This window comes from Copadichromis virginalis, linkage group LG12, assembly GCF_057382275.1.
Source record: "Copadichromis virginalis isolate Kocher_CV1m ecotype Utaka linkage group LG12, C_Virginalis_male_GT1.1, whole genome shotgun sequence".
Taxonomy (NCBI): domain Eukaryota; kingdom Metazoa; phylum Chordata; class Actinopteri; order Cichliformes; family Cichlidae; genus Copadichromis; species Copadichromis virginalis.
This window is the reverse complement of record NC_140629.1, coordinates 22,173,282-22,189,745: the sequence shown is the minus strand read 5'-3', so window position 1 is coordinate 22,189,745 and position 16,464 is coordinate 22,173,282. Positions and strand designations below refer to the sequence as shown.

Sequence of the window (16,464 nt, the reverse complement as noted above, 5' to 3'; positions counted from 1 at the left end):
GTCCACTAATTTATGTTACACCCATTCAAGTCCTGGCTCCCAGCATAAAAAGACCACTCCACCCTTCTCCCCAGACTGCAGAAACCTGAGGACGGGTGCCAGGGGAAGTCATTATGAACTAGGAGTGTGTGTGTGTGTGTGTGTGTGTGTGTGTGTGTGTGTGTGTGTGTGTGTGTGTGTGTGTGTGTGTGTGTGTGTGTGTGTGTGTGGGCAGCTACCGTGGTCTAAAAATGTAAACGGCACTTGCATAGCTCTTTTGAGGATAAAAAACTCAGTTCAATCTGCAAAATAAAATTCAAAGTCGCAGTAAAGAAGGAAGCCTTACTGGTGCTGCGACTCTTGGAATGAAGACATAAAAAGTGATTAATAAAGTGGTGGGATGCTGGGGGATCTTATTTCTTCATTTCATTCAAAGAACAGAAGTAGCCTTATGTAAGCCTAATGGAAATCACTCATACAAGCATATTGGAAATGCAGGCTTTAAGACGGCGATGCAAACCAGAGGGACGTGAATGGTGACGAGTCAAAGACTCATAAAGAGGGGGGGGGGGGGGCTACTGACATGAGTCAAACTTGCGATCATTTTTCAGTGCAAGATGGCGATTCTGTTCGATTCATTTCCGTCAGCTGTTGTATAACTGAAGTGTGTCTGCGTCCTCTGTCTTCACTCACCTTCTTCACAAGCAGCACCGCTGAATCCCGGGCAGCATTTCCACTCCAGGGAAGTCACAGTGCGGTACACCACTTTATAGGAAGGTCTGACCACGGTCTTGTAGCTGAACAATAAACACAAAATCAAAAGCCGTTACGCACATGGGCACACACACGCGTGCGCGCACACACACATAACATTTTTAAAGGAAAATGAAAGGAAATCTCCTCTCTCTGGTAAGGTTAGATATTATCGTGAGGTTTTCAGTCTTTGTATTCGCACAGTCTCAATTAAATGATAAAAAGAAATTTCTAGGCAATGTGTCCCATCAGTAAGTGTCAGATTATATAAAAGCTTTTAGGTTTATCTCAATTAAAAGACAGCATATGGAGCAGCAGCGTGGCATCCTGAACTATGCTAATTATAGGAGAGCTATATGAATACCACTGCTATATATATATATATATATATATATATATATATATGCTATGTATGCTAATATGATTGAACTTAATATGATTTTTAATAGAGCATTAGCTCCAGTAACAAGTTTTAAAGCTAATCCTCTAAGTGATTCAAACAGCATTCAAACAACAGCTATTCTGCTATTTTAATCCCAGTATAATTAAAAAACAGAAAATTACACATTACACCAAGCTTTCTGCTTTGATAGCAGGCAACTGTTTTCTTCTTTTTAAAGTTGTAAACATGTGGCTCACTAAAGAGCCATGAGACCCACTCTATGTTTTTCCAAAGTGTTTATATTCCAGGGAACTGGAACAGTTTTGAGCAGAAACTTGCACGTCTTGAATACATTTCATGATGAGAGTTTTTCTACCCAGTTCAGATCATACGGTGCTAAAAAATTTTTGGTTTTTTAATGGTTTCGTAAAAGCATTGTGAAACAGTAACAGTACTGGTAAGATGCCTCTGCCTTCTCACCTGCCTCCTGCACATCCCTGTGGCCAGGGGCATGTCCGGTACACCCGCTGGAGGATTGTCCCATTCTGCACCTGGCAGGTCACAGTCTTAGTGACCGTATGAGGACACCAGTTCCTGCCGAAAGAAACAGAGTCAGAAATGTAGAATAAAACAACAGCAGGATTTCAACAGTTTGTTATTTTTAGACTCAGTAAAAAGTCTGATTCTTAAACTAAACACAGGAGAACGAATTTCCAAAACACCTTCAAACAAGTGCTGTCACACTAAAAACACTGCGGTCTCCCCGCGGGTTTTCATTCTGTCCTTCCAGCCCCCCCTCAACTCCTTTGTTTGGGAACTTCCTCACCGTGTTCACTCGGTTTTAATCAGCCACAGAGTTTGCAGGACTGGGTTATATTTGCACAGGGGTCTCTCCTCTATCAGTACACATGCATTTGTATGGGACCTTGGAGGAGCGAAAGTCCCTCAGGAGGGGATAAAGACGAAGACAAAGTCTCATACAAAGATGAAGGTATTTAAGCATGGGTTAATGCTGGGTCATGAGTTCACTCCCTTTAATGGAAGGCCTTCATAATTCATTGAGGAGAGCCTGCGATGAGATATCGACGATGCTAAGGTCAGAGGTTGAGATCTGATAGTGAGGATGAGAACGCTCCGCAGCTATTACATTCAGACGAGTTCGACCTCCAGAAGCAAAATGCGAAATTTTATCAATGTCTCAGTGAGACTGCTTAAAATTAAAGGAAGTGCGATTTATCTGAAGAGACTGTGAGCTAATTGGTTTAGCTTAATCCTCACCGAGAGCTCAGTGTCCCTTTTAAAGGGAGCAGATCTGTTCTTGATAGCACAGGCGCTATGAGAAACATTTTAGAGAAAGCCTTTAGCTTTCTTCTCTCTCTGCTACATATCAGAACAGGAAAAAACACACAACTGTTGGCTTTAATGTGAAGAGACGCTCTCGGGCTGATGAGCGACCACATTATCAGAATGGTTTTATTAAGAATGATGTGTACAGACATCCTCATTACCTTCATGTGGCTGTAAGAGGAGCACGGAAACAATTACTACAGCCTGTGTTTACAACATTATCAATAGATGCATAGGAAGGGAGCTCATGAAACTACACTTTTTTTGTTCTGCTGCCAACGTGTGCAAGAGTGGGTGGGTGTTCCCACCAAAGTCTGTTTGTCAATATGGGAGACCATATGTTTGTGTGCACGAGAGACAGTTTACACTAAAGAAAAACCGCCAAAGGGAGAGGATGCGAAGCAGCCCTGAACCGGCTCCCATTAACCGTTCCCACATGTCGTGGTGGCCACACACACATACCTGAGCCAGAGCGCGGGAGCACCGCTGATAAATGTTTGTCTACAGCTGCAGCGACTTTCCCTTATCACATGACAACGTCTCTTTTATTATTGAGCGATCTTGATTGTTTCCATTCATGTAGCAAGTATTTAAGCCTGCAGACTGAAAGGATTTTGTATTATTTACTGGAAAAAGCAAAGGAACGCAGCAAAACGTAAGACATTATTTGAATTAATCATAAGTAAAGCGGGGAAAGGAATTCTTCCGCCACATGTTATTCAAACACAGGCCCACCCTTCGTGTATCATAGCGTATCCATCAGCCATACATCTACTAGAATGACGGTGGATCTGTATGATTACCCTATGATTGCTTTCCCTGATCCAGAAAAAATTGCTCTAATCACTGGTGGAAAATTTCAGACACTGAAGAAGCTGTGGTCAGGTAGAGCTGGGAGGAAGGGGGAGGGGATGAGGGGGTAGTAAACCCAACTCCTCCCCACCACTTATCTGCCAGACCCGACAGATAAACATCTGAGTTTCCCAGGCCGAGAAGAGGCTTCACCTGGGAACGGACAAGAGTCTCACCAGGGGGTACGAGGAGGGAAGGGGGCGCTGGATTTTATGGTCTCCCTGTCTCTTTGCATTGCTCTTATGCAATTACCGAGGAGGAAATGCCGACCCTTCTTCCTTAAATGAGTGAAAGAACAAAAGCAGCCGATTCATATAATATATAATAAGTGCGATGCAGCAAGACAAACACTTCCACTACAGCAAGCAGATTTGGGGAGGCCTAACAATAACTGTGTTATTATCTATGCATATGAGGGACGCAGGCTCTAAGTGCATTTAGTCTTTCAATCTCAAATGCTTTGTAGTCAACACCTTCCTCTTACTGGAGGCACCCTTGTTCTATGAAGTGTGAAACCCACCAGCACCATGCTGTTTCATTGGCAAAAACACCAAGCAGGCCCTCAGTGAGTATCAGGTCTCTAAGCACACATGGCACACTCTGAATGCTGGGCCCAAGCTAAATAAATCATCAACCATGTCTCACAGTCACATGTAGCCACAGCCAACCGTTAAGAGAAATCACAGCTTTGGCCCATCTGTTCCTCGACGCTGCCGACGCCAAGACAGTAAAATATTGGAGGGGAACAAAAAAAGTGCTGAATCCTTAAATGTATGCAAATGCTGACAGAAAGCTTGTGAACTCGCTTATATGCTGCGCTGTCGTTACCGCATGTGCCCTCTATTCACCTTTTACGCTATGCAGACCACATTTTCCCGTGTTCACACTAGTGAGGCGGTTCGCCTACTTCAGCATACTGCACCGGGATGAAGAAGGTAGGGGTTAAGCCGTGTGAACAGACAAGTAGGCTGATGTGGGCAAAACGCTGATGGGACTCTGATTAAAAACACCACAGTAACTCCCTTTCCTCCGCCCATTCATTCACATATCGTAGGAGCCGGCCTGAACGCTCGGAGATATGTTTGAAATGCAAAAGGAATTCCTCTGGATTTCTATCTGTGGGAAAATACTCGAGCAGAACAAAGGACAAAAGACAGATGTGGCAAATAGCCAGACAAAGGAGAGGACGGGAAGGAGACGAGAAAAGAGGAGACAAAGGTCAACTTATCGCAGAGGTCATCCAAGGAAGCTTCCGGTGGGGACAGAGATGGCAATTATGAAGCAGTGTGGCTCCCGTGGGATTGAGAGGAGACATAAGATAAATATGGCACCACAACCAACGACAAAGAGGAAAACAGCAAGAACAAGTCGAGGTGAAATTAAAAAAAACTTTGCAGGTCTAGAGTCATGGCCTGCAGGTTCAATGACAAACAAAAGAAACAGGTTGTATTAAGTTTGTATTTGAACAATTGTTATACATTAATTCAGAGCATTACGGCTGCTGGGGTATTATATTGCAGGTTCAAAGCTGCCGTGGGCTTTCCATGCGCAGCGGACAGTGACGAGCATCAAAGCACCGAAGCGAGGCCTTAAAGGTCAGGGCTAAGTGACTCCTTACAGCAGCATGGAATAAACAAGGAAAACTCTCATCTATCTTTGTCTCCTTTGAGCTTTCAGGTGCAGACACCTGTGAGTTTTCAGTCTGTGGCATCTTCAAGTGTTTGAACCTGGAAGTGAAAGAGGAATTCCACTCAAATGAAGGATTCACTCATATCACACCTACAGCGCCACGAATCCTGACTGCTCAGTGTGAATGGACCATCATGTCGAGCTGAGCTGCTCCACTGACCGTGAATGAGATGCTGACTTTATGGACTGCTCACCTGCAGTGCACAGGATGCAATATGGGGTCTGGTATTAGGCTCATACTAAGTATCAAATCTCTAAGACATCGGGAAACAAAATCGGCTAAAAGTTATGACATCAATGTCTTGTTTTGTCCAAAAACTGAAGCAACTCAGACTACAACCACAGAAATGAGCAAATATTCAATCTGATAAGCAGGAATCCAACAATTTTTTTTCTCATTGTGGAGGATGAGCTGCCACAATTAATTCTTTGTTTTAAGACTGATATTACACATGAAAATCTGTAAATCATGAAGAAAAGAGTTCAAGATCCTGTCTTAAGAATCTCATATTTTGTCCAGTGACACGTCCAAAAACAGAAGATAAGACAGTGATGTAATACAGAAAAAGGCAACAAATTCAATTGAGTAATGTAATCAACGGCCAGTGGATATTATTGGAGCTGAACAATTGGTGACTGCCTCTTGACATCCATCCAAATAATGGTTCCCTGTGCATACACATCATTTGAAGTTTCACAGCCATTCTGCTTGAAGCCGTGCAGATCCTGGAATCTCAGTTGTCTTCATTCCCATGCTTAAAGTGAACATGGATATGGTCAAGATGGACGAGGAATGAGGACTGCCACAGGGCTCAGACTGCCTGTCAGACCATGACAAGTCCTCCGAGGGAGGATAAAGAACTGGGCGAGACAGGGACTAAAGAAGCATCTCCCTCAGTGACCCCACAGTTTACTGAGCTATGCAGTCATTAGGAGAGATGGTGAAGGAATGCTTTATCAGCTCTTTCACAGAGTGACTGCACCAGCAAAGAAAATACCCACAAGATGTTAATCCCCTTTGATTGTGCTAATCACTGTGTGAAGACAGTGCTGGTATTAGTGAAGGTTTCCCTTTCCCAGTGCACTAACAGTCATATGCGTTTCCTTTTAAGCACCTGAACCCTAATGACAGGTTGCTTTCATCGCCGAGGTTGATCTCTGAAATCACACCGCCGCTGTTACTGTTTGTTGACACCCAATAAACTGCTGCTTTCACCGATCAGGCCAGCCAGCCAGCAGGTGGACTGAGACTTTCAGCTCCTCTCATGTCACTGCAAACCCGGTGACCTCTGAACAAGGTGGTTGACTCACACCAACAGCAGCTTTCCCTCTTTCAGTCCTGCCTTTCCTGCACGGCCACTTACACTAACAGCAGCAAACTGACTGTAAACTCATCCCCCTCTGCTTTTTTTCCCCCAAAACAAGCTCAGATTGCGCTGGAGTCCCAGCTGCTTGTGTTTAGCAAACATGTCCACAAACCTCTGGCTCTGAGTGGCAGGGGGAGCTGAGCAGAGAAGTGAGGCAGTGGAGTGACCGAAGGGGCGCTGAAAACCACCTGAACACACCCAAAAGACCTCATCAGAGAGAAGGGATTTCAGCCTCCAGCCACGTTCAGCCCACACACACAAGCTGACAGCATAAATATTTGCAAGATGGGGAAACGTCCTCTCATCATTAATCAGTGGCTAGTCTCCAACTAAACTTGGCTCTGTCCAGGAGGAAAGCAGAGCCGGTTAGCCCTCCTGCCTTCGTGTTTAGTCTGGTGACTCTCTTTCAACACCCTTGTCAACTCGATTGCCCTTACACAGAATGATCCATCATTTTCTGAAGCCTTATTATCCCCCTTTTCATTCAGTGATCCTTTAAGATAAACGTTTTCACGCTTTATTATAGAGATACAAATAATCAATCACTCCTTAAACTTAGGGTTTAACACTCTTTTTTTGAAATCTTCACCCTTGGGATGCTGAAAAGAGCGGGCTTTGTGTGTGAGGCTAAAGGCGCTGTATGGATAGAGAGCATATAACACGCCACAGGGGCAGCAGAGGTGTGTGAGCTGGGACAAGAGTGTGGATGGGACTCAGCAGAGTAAAAACATGCTGCCTGCCAGCACAGGAAAAGGGAAACCAACTGTCAGGAAGACAATAGCGCCCGGTAGATGGATGGAGATGGGAGTACATCCGTGGAGGCATGCAGTGGCAGCAAGATAGAAAACAAAACTTAATATAAGTATTCTGTGTGCAATATGACAGCTGTGCGTACTTTCCTCACCTTTTCTGGTAGACTGCGCTGTGGGTGGCTGCTGTCTGGTCTCTGTTCAGCTGCGTCCCGACTGAATAGGTTTTGTAAAGTCCCGTCTTCCAGGTCCCGTTAACCAGCGTGCTCAGCCAGAGTATCAGCACTGTCCAAAGCAAACTTTTCCTGCAAAGCGCGGACACGCTCTCTCGTTGGTGCGATCCCATTTCCGTGGCATCAAAAGTAAGAGCAGAACTGTTTTAATGAGGCCCCGCTTGGAAAACAGACCGCTTAGTGACTCCAGCTCGGGAAACGTGTCAAACTGCGCCAGGTCTACTGGAGAAGACGCTCATCCTTTTCACTAAAGTAGAAAACACACACAAAAAAAACCCCGATGTATGTGTAATAGAGCTGAGTGTGAACTAGCCCATAAACCCACGCTTGTCTGTGACAGAGATCCGACTTTATAAAAATGAACCATGAATGCTCTGAGTGTGAAATGCGTGCTGTCCTCCCTTCCCTGAGTGTGCTCTGCCTACCTCCGTCTGTCTGCGCTCATATCGTGCCGATCCTTTACAGCAGCGGGTATGAAACCAGTTTTATAGTCTCCTCCGGTCTTTTAAAAGCACAGCCTGCTGGGTCTCTTTTTACCCTGCCCCGTTTCAACTTCTCACAGAGGACAAAGCGACGGCACTTAACGCATTGTACTGTTTGCACTAAATGAATTATGGGCTGCTGATTCTCAAGGCTCCTCTGAAATCACAGGCGCGGTGCTAGTGAGAGTTAGGCCCCCATTTAAACCAAATAAAACGGAATGTATAAAGAAAAGAAACGAAAAGTTTTGATAATACTGGATATGACGAGTTTAAACCCCCAGCTAAGGCTAATCACATCTGTTATAAACCTTTTTTTGAACATTTTGAATACTATGCAACCATCTTTCTTTATTTAAAATATAACGCAGTTAGTTTAACCTATTTATAACATCATCAACAACATCTATCTATCTATCTATCTATCTATCTATCTATCTATCTATCTATCTATCTATCTATCTATCTATCTATCTATCTATCTGTCTGTCTGTCTGTCTGTCTGTGTTTGCCCCTGAGTTGTTTTCAGCAGGTGTAGTCTGTCAAAGCCATCAGTACCCAGTGGTTAGAGAAAACTGAGGTTAGTGTCATTTCTCACTGCCCATTGCATCTGGGACAGCCAGTAGCCACAGATCTGTGGTCCTTCTCCAAAGTAAACACCTGGCACTGCAACCAAAAACTAGGACATGAGTTGTATATGTCTGTGACTGTGGTGATTGCAGCCCTTGGGCTTAAGTCTGGCCAGCTGCAAAAGATGCTGCAGGCAGCAAAATGTGCTTATCTAACCTGTTAATACAGTCTACTAAAGTTTTGTGCTAAGTTCTTAACTACTGAAAGATAATGTTAACACTTTCACAGTCACAGAAGAGGACTGGGATTAATTCCTGTTCCTCACCATGCCACAGGGAGAATGGGGAAAACAGTGCATTGAATTTACTGGCTCTTAATGAGCCCACCTGCTCCCAATCACCACACATGGGAGGGGATTTGTTCCTGGGCACCCTTGGCGCTTTTACGAGGCCACTCGGGGCAAACAATGGTGCCAAGCAGGAACTAGAGCAGTTTAGGGTTAATGTAAATCCCTGCAGTCATGAGCAGCTGAAAATAATTTTGACCTCTAAGGAAGCAAGCTGGGTTTCTTTTTTTTTTCTTTTTCTGTCGTTACTCTTACTTTTATGATTTCCCTCCCCTTTATTGTACAAAGTTAAACAGCCAGATTGCCCATTGTTTGTTTAGGTCTGCTTTTACTAAAGTTCCATCCAGTGATGTAAAGGTTCATTAAACAACACAACACAACATTCATTCCCTCTTTTCAAAAAGGGAAACACAATTGCTCCTGCCCCCACCCAGTGTTTGGTCATAAACATGTCCTGATTTTCCCTCTTTTTGTGTCGGTTGAAGGTGAGAATGGGGCCTGTTCAACCTTTGCCCCTCTGTCATTTAGAGAGATCCTTTTAGGCTGCAGAATATGGTAATGACAAACATTGTAATCGTGTACCAGGTTGGGACTTTTCAGGGAAGAGACTAAAGAAACTAAAACAATTTCATGCTGCTGGTTGTTTGGCTTATAAAGACTTCAGTCAAAGCAATTTAGTCTTACTATGATTACAGCTCCACTCTCATACCTGGGGCTTCACGATGTATACTGCGTGAGTTATGGCTCCAAACTGTTGCAAGTTTTATTTCTGCACCTGCAACGTCACTGCTGCACCAGCTGCCACATCCTCTAGGACCGTCTGAGTTTTTAGAGGTTACTTCACCTGAGCTGGCATGCTCACATCAGCAGCCTCGATTACTCAGTGCTGTGCAGGATCTTCTCTTTGCACGATGTAATAAAACATGTCCCGTTACCTATACTGCAGAGAAAAGCTAAAAAGTTGCTTGTGGTTGCCTCTGGTTACTGTTAAAGTTTCCACTGCACGCAGCAGTTTATGATTTTTTTTTTTTTTTTTTACAAAATCAGCAGAAATATTTTTCATCTGCTGACCTCTAAGAGCACGAATGGGATTCTGAGCCTACACGACACAAGTAAAAACCATTTATTTATTCATTCACAGCCTTAACATTTCAGCAGATTAGTCAACCGTAGCTTCAAAGACAAATCCCTAGAGATGTTGATCAGCCTGAAGCTACTGCCTCTGTTATGTGCTGCCATCTAGTGAGGCAAATAATTAAAGTTATAAAACAACAATAAAATAAAATGTATTACACAGGCTATGTTTAAGTATTTTTCTACATGAAGCAGGAAGCAGACATTGCTATCGTTAACTAACATTTTCAGCTGACTATGCTACAAGTAATCAGCTCAGTGGCGTTGACAGTTGTCTTTAGTCAGTGTTGAGGCACAAGCAGACTCCCTGGAGTACCCAATGAGAAAGGTGCATGGTGGTGAACAGGTCTGCCTCAAACACCAAGCCCACACCCATTGCATTCCTCCGCAACGAAGTGGTGTAGACAGGTGTCCGCAGCGTATTCTGAGGTGCAAAACACACAAAAATATCATTAAATAGATGCATTCAATAATGAGCTATAAATTAGTGTGGAGTTCTGTTGTGCTTGCTGTCCACACCTGTAGCCTGAGGCGGCGCGTCTCTATGGGGACGACTCTGAGGATGGGCAGTTCAACGATCAAAACTTTTGGTTTACTCTTCACTAAGCAGCACTTCTCTATGTCCCAGTCGGCTCCTTCCAGATACAGGCCGGACAGAAAGCAACCTGCAGGGAATGAGACTGTCAGTCTTTACAACTACTCGCTGCTCATGCTGCAAGTGATGAGCTCTGATTATTACCCTGTCTGGGTCTTTCGGCGACTTCATCCTCACTCTGGTGATGGGTAACTTCTGAGTACAGTGTTGAGAGATCCAGAGGCCACCCATTTTTCCTGCACGCAGCTTGGACCAGAGCAGTGAGGTAAGATTCAGGGATATGTAATCCTGATAGCCACATAACCTTTGGCTCGCCCTCATTCACCTGGTGAGCACAAAATACACCAACTTGAAAGTATATTCAAAGCACAAGTCATTTGTTAACTGTAAAATGTTATGGTAGAAAAATTATTTAAAAAAAAAAATTAAATGGGGTCATCCTTACCCAACAGTTATACTGCTCATATCGCCTCTTGAAATGGGACATCCAGTTACCAAGAGACTTAAGAGTGTCAGGTGCCAGCTTCTTCCAAATGACCGGAATGTGACCATTAAAAAGGGATCGAGCGACCTCGTCCAACTCGCTGCTCATCCCCACCTCACCAGCCAAGGCCTACAGCACACAGGAGAATCTAAACAAATCCCAATCGGAGCAAAGCACAAGTATACAACACCTGCAGATTAATTTACTGAGCATCTTGGGTCTTCAGCCCCTCCATCTCACCCTCTGCAGCTCAGCCAGAGAGAGCTGCATGCGGACCACCAGTTTGTTAAAGCGCTCTAGTTCCTGAAGGAGAACCACCGAGGTCGGAGAAATGTCCATGCCAAACTTTTTCCGGATCACATCCATGTCGAATAACTGTGGGAGCTTGTTCTGAATGTCCTGGGCCACCTGGCTGATGTACTCATCCCTGCTGATGTGTCCACCAGATTCACCTGAGATATGAGAGAGTATTTATCAGCCACTAAGAAGAAAGCATATGGAAATAAATAAATGCTTCTACTTCTGAAAAACAGGATATATTACTTCAAGGGATGAGCTGAAAGATGCAAAATCATACCTGTCTGAGGTTGAAGGTCTATCAGGTGAGTCCACATCTCCTTAACTGCATTTGTGTAGTATCCTATCTCCGCGTTGGAATGGAGACCCATAACCTCTGGTGTGTTTGCCAGTGGCATGGCTTCAATCTCATCTGTAGCACATTAACAGCATAAAGCATTAAATGATGACAGAAAACTTCCCCCCTCCCCTTTTTATGAGTGAGAGAATTTGAGAAATAAGAAAACAACTGCTGACCAACATAGACGTTTTTTGGTCCAGTTGGAGGGATTTTGTAATCTACATCTTTGTTTCTGAAGAAGTGGAACTGCCGGAAAGTGTAGAAGAGGAAGTCTCCAAAGTACTCATCCATGTAGACAGTCAAGATCCTGCGGTCAAAGCTATCTATTGCTCGGCCGCCATACATTACCTGACAAAACATTATAAATTACACCAAACTTACAGCATGTAGTAGTAGTATAACAGATGCACACTATTCAAATGTACAATATAAACGAATTCACCCCCACTAACCTCCCCAGTAAGATATTTAAGACTTCCCCAGGGTATATTGATGTCTCCTTGGTCATGAGCTTTTGTCAGATAGGTGTTCAGGATCTCCATACACACCTGTCAGAGCACAGATACTATGTTTAAACTACTGAAAAGTGAAATACAGCAAATATTATACCACTCATAAACTAATTTAAAATATACCGGTCAAAGGTTTTAGAGCAACCTAGTTCTTCCAGTTATTTATTGCAATTCAAGTCATTCAAGTCCAATGAATAGCTTGAAATGGTACAAAGGTAAGTGGTGAACTGCCAGAGGTAAAAAAAAAAAAAAAGGTAAGGTGACTAAAATTTGAAAAATAATGTACATTTTAGAATTATACAAAAAGGCCTTTTTCAGGGAACATAAAATGGGTTAACAATTTAAAGTTGTTCTGCATCAACTTCTGCAACAGATATGGGGAGAACTTTCTGAAGAATATTTGATTTCTATTGTAGAAAGAAATGTGTGTTCAGCTGCTATATCTGCCAAAGGTGGAGACTTAGATGAGTCAAAAGTTTAGAATACATTATTGTCTATAAATTAATTCCATGATTTCTTTTTTAACTCCAGTTCCTTATTTGTACTATTCTTTTATATCAGAGTTCAATGAGACATTAAACTGCATAATTTTCAATTAAAGAAAATGGAAAAATTGGGGTGTTCTAAAACATTTGACCGGTAGTGTAAACATACTTTCAAAATAATCTTAGACTAATGTGCAACTTACAGAAAAGTCAGACTCGCTGAAGTCGTATGGGACATTCCAGCCAATTTTTCCATATTTCCGTCTCTCTTGCACCACAGCATGGAAGAAGGCAAGAACAAACACCAGGCTGGAGAACGCAGGGTGCGGGCATGTGGTCAAGGCCTCATGGGAGATTTTAGAGTATGTGGCTCTCATGTTAAGCTTGAGGCCGTTGGGGGGCTCTGTCACTACCTGCACACAACAATGAAGGAATACTGTCATACCATCTGTTACTTCTGAAGCATCTCTGCTTCCTAGAAGCAGTCCTTTAAGACTTCTTTTTCCAGTACAATAGAAATATTCTACTATTAACATGTTAATAGGTTCTTAATGCAGTCTCATCTGCCATGAAACATCAATTTCTATAAAAGATAGTTGACATGTAAAGGGAATGTGTAACTGTTTTATCACCTGACTTTACTGGAAATGGAGTTATGTCATATTCCCAGTTAAAACCATTCAAATACAGCACCAATGTGAGGAAGTCCTTCCACTTACAAACATCTACAAAAAGTCTTTACTGAAGGTAAAGAGAATGTGTGTTTCACCTTTAGAGATTTCTGAAGTATGCCAATGGGAAAATCTTTAATGGGGTTGGTGGTGATCCATAAGCGGAAGTTAGGGTTGGGCTTGGTGATTCTCTCTAAGGCCTTTTCCAGTTCCTTCAGCCACTTTACCAGCAGATGGCAGTTCTGTAGCATCAGCCACTGACCTCGAGAGGCTGCCTTCTCCAATAAATCTAGTGCCACCTTTACCCCGGGTACAGAAAACAATTATGTTCAACTTCATCCCTTTTTAATGTTATTCAATGTGATTACTTGGTAATCCCTATATTCATATAGATATGCCGTGATATAGGAAAAAAAGTATTGAGTACCTTCTCTTGGCCTTGGCCCATTGCAAGGAACTTGAACTTGCCTCCAAAGCCTGATCTGGCTGCTAGTTTCATGAGGTCACCGGCTGGGTCAGAGCCAGGGCTCAAGATGAAGACAATGGGGGAGAAAGGTGTGCTCTGATCATAAATTGCATCAAAGCTGATCACAGGGGGTTGAACATATCTGAGCAGAAATACAATAAGAAACATCTGTAAGCGCAGAATGTTTCAATATTCACACAGTCATCTATACTTTGTTCACAGGAGTGGATTATATGTACAGACTGTATATACTGTATACACAATGACACGATCTGTGCAAAAGTTTTAGCAACTTTACCGCAGCTCTTTAGATTCTTAGCCATGTGTTATCAAAGACATGTGTGACTAAAACTCTGCAGCGATCTCAGACATCCATCCAGGGAAACAAGAAGTACAAAGTGTCACCCTGCACTGAGCTTTCCTAAAAATCTGTTCTCGTAGGAGTTAAAAGAAAAACTACCTGCCAGGTACCTTAAACAACTAAACAAAATTGTAAAAGCTGGTATTTTTATGGGTGAAGAGTTCACACCAAATACTGATTTGATATAAATGATTTTGTTGTTTTTCAGTCTACTTCCCTCTGAGTAAGGATAGTCAAAAAATGAAAAATTACAGTACAAAAAGTTTCACCTCTCTCCCATGATAACAGTGATATAGTCAGTGACAGCTCTATAGACTCTATCAACCCGGAAGCAGCGCAGCAACAGCAGCTTCTGAAAGGCAGACAGGTTCCCCTTGTATTTCATGGGAAACGGAGCCTGTTCTGGTCCATCCAAGTCGTACCACTGAAGAGAAAAAGAGTGTGAGTTACACTCACAGTTGATTCAGAGGTATGGCTGTAGTGAGTTCTGTCCCTGTGGCCACTTACAGATTGCCATTCAGTGGGATGTTTCTCGATGTCATCAGGCAGAGAGCTGAACTGTTCGGGAAAGAGCTCTGCAAGTTTCACAATGTCTTCCCAGCCCTGATCGGCAAGCCAATCACACGGCTTTTTGCGCTGGCTTTTTTCCAGGGATAGATTACCTTTATACACGAGATGGAAATGTGCTTTGAACATTGTGTTTTCGTGTGCATAGTTGATCACTATTGTATGTACTATATTGTACTTCTCTGAATAGCTCACCTTTTATAAAGAACTCCAACTCCTCCTGAGGTACCCTCCCTTCTGCCTGCTCGATCTTGATGGTCATGTTAAAAGAAAAGAGCAACTTGTGGCTCTCAAACAATCCTGGGGATAAGAACTCAGTTAGGGTTATAAAATCTACAAAATAATTATAAATTCCTTTAAAAACAGACTTTTTTCCTGCCCCTCACATGGTTCACTATTATTCCACCTTAAATATTTTACCTGTGCAGCCATAGTTATAAACGCTGTATGTCAAAGTGTTCATGATGTTCTTTAGTCTGTTGGGAAGGGAGGGGTCTGGCACTGATTTCCGCAGTGAAAAGTCAAACACTTCTAGGTAGGAGGCAAGTGAGTACTGGTACATGCTGTTCACCACAGCCATTTCTGTCAGCACGAAGAACAGGATAGCGCCACGCTTGGCTGCAGGACGGTAGCCATCTCTAAGTTTATCAATGTCCTTGGACGTCTTCTCAGCCAACTTTAGTTTCTCAAATACCTGATGATCACAATGTCAAACATGAAGAAACAAACAAACTGGGATTTGTGACTTCAGTTAAATAATATTCCGCCACAACTTTTACTCTTTATGCATAAGCCAATACCAACCTCACTGGCTTTCAGCTTCGTCTTTTCCAGTGTTTCAATGAGCTCTGTGTTGTCCAACATGTTGCCTGTAGATGTGGCCAACTCTCTGAGCAAGGTGTCTCCGAGGTTTTTAAGCAGCTTCTTGTTGTTACTTGTCTCTTGGATTAAACATTCTCGCTGCTCCTCTAGCTCCTTCTTCTCAAACCCCATGATAACACTCAACAGCTGGTCTTCCAGACCCTTAAGGGTCACTGTACGTAAAAAGATGCAAAAAGATGGGGAAGAAGCAAACATACAATTTAGACCCTGTGGTTTAAGGATACAGATGAAATCTGACCAGTACGCAAAAACATCTTACCAGTATAGTTAATGACCATGGCTTTTCCAAACACAGATGGAGAGTATTTAGGGTTAGCTAAATTAGTGTTGAGGTAGAGTTTAAAATTGGGATCGTAGTCGACCTCTTTGTCACCCAACATGATGACCTGTCTTCCCTCTGCTCCTTTCACATTCTTCTCCAGGACATTGTCAATCACTGGGTCGATGTATTCATCCACATCTTGGAAAAGGAATGGGAACCCGTACTTGATGGCCATCTCTAGTTGTTTCAGGAAGTCAGGATCATTGAAAGATGAGACCTGGGACAAAATTGATGATCACACTTTCAGGTCTGCAAGTCATAAACCTCTGTTTGTCGAATCTGGTGATACAGGGGCTGTCAGTAATGGGAGGCTGCATAAAGCAGTCATCCCAGAACATCAATGAGCATTAAATCTTTCCGTACCTTGAGGTTATTGTTTTCTTCCTTCTTCTTAATCCAGTTGAGGGCTTGTTGCTGGGGGTCAATACACATGGGAAATCGACTCCCTCTGGTTGTGAGAATCCCGTTCTGCACGGACAATTCATCTGGAGGCAAACCCTCTGAGCCCCATCTAACACAGGGTAGACACATAGTTAGGCCATTAATTAGCATACTAATTGTCATTATTTGATAGAGAAAAGTCAGATTGTACAGCATTTATT

General features: G+C 43.0%; 2 protein-coding genes across 5 annotated transcripts in view; both read right to left on the bottom strand.

The window, feature by feature from the left end:
- The window catches only part of emid1 (EMI domain containing 1), a 55,915-nt gene extending 47,946 nt beyond the window's left edge, over positions 1-7,969 (bottom strand). Inside the window, exons 1-4 of one of the 2 annotated variants that reach the window (XM_085475413.1) lie at positions 7,777-7,969; positions 7,274-7,598; positions 1,595-1,708; positions 673-776 (exon numbers count right to left, since the gene is read on the bottom strand). In XM_085475413.1, coding sequence (XP_085331539.1) covers positions 673-776; positions 1,595-1,708; positions 7,274-7,464 — 409 coding nt within the window. In that variant the 5' untranslated portion in view covers positions 7,465-7,598; positions 7,777-7,969. The other variant, XM_085475414.1, reaches the window with a different exon arrangement.
- Positions 7,970-9,855: 1,886 nt separating this feature from the next.
- Positions 9,856-16,464, bottom strand: part of dnah10 (dynein axonemal heavy chain 10) — a 31,065-nt gene continuing 24,456 nt past the window's right edge. For all 3 annotated transcript variants that reach the window (XM_085475407.1, XM_085475408.1, XM_085475409.1), the window contains 18 exons: positions 16,226-16,373; positions 15,800-16,079; positions 15,463-15,692; positions 15,079-15,352; positions 14,854-14,958; positions 14,599-14,753; positions 14,361-14,515; positions 13,692-13,872; positions 13,363-13,563; positions 12,797-13,006; positions 12,049-12,144; positions 11,773-11,944; positions 11,537-11,668; positions 11,200-11,411; positions 10,921-11,088; positions 10,620-10,800; positions 10,400-10,545; positions 9,856-10,304 (listed from right to left, as the gene is read on the bottom strand). In XM_085475407.1, coding sequence (XP_085331533.1) covers positions 10,158-10,304; positions 10,400-10,545; positions 10,620-10,800; positions 10,921-11,088; positions 11,200-11,411; positions 11,537-11,668; positions 11,773-11,944; positions 12,049-12,144; positions 12,797-13,006; positions 13,363-13,563; positions 13,692-13,872; positions 14,361-14,515; positions 14,599-14,753; positions 14,854-14,958; positions 15,079-15,352; positions 15,463-15,692; positions 15,800-16,079; positions 16,226-16,373 — 3,193 coding nt within the window. In that variant the 3' untranslated portion in view covers positions 9,856-10,157. The remainder of the gene's footprint in view (positions 10,305-10,399; positions 10,546-10,619; positions 10,801-10,920; positions 11,089-11,199; positions 11,412-11,536; positions 11,669-11,772; positions 11,945-12,048; positions 12,145-12,796; positions 13,007-13,362; positions 13,564-13,691; positions 13,873-14,360; positions 14,516-14,598; positions 14,754-14,853; positions 14,959-15,078; positions 15,353-15,462; positions 15,693-15,799; positions 16,080-16,225; positions 16,374-16,464) is intronic.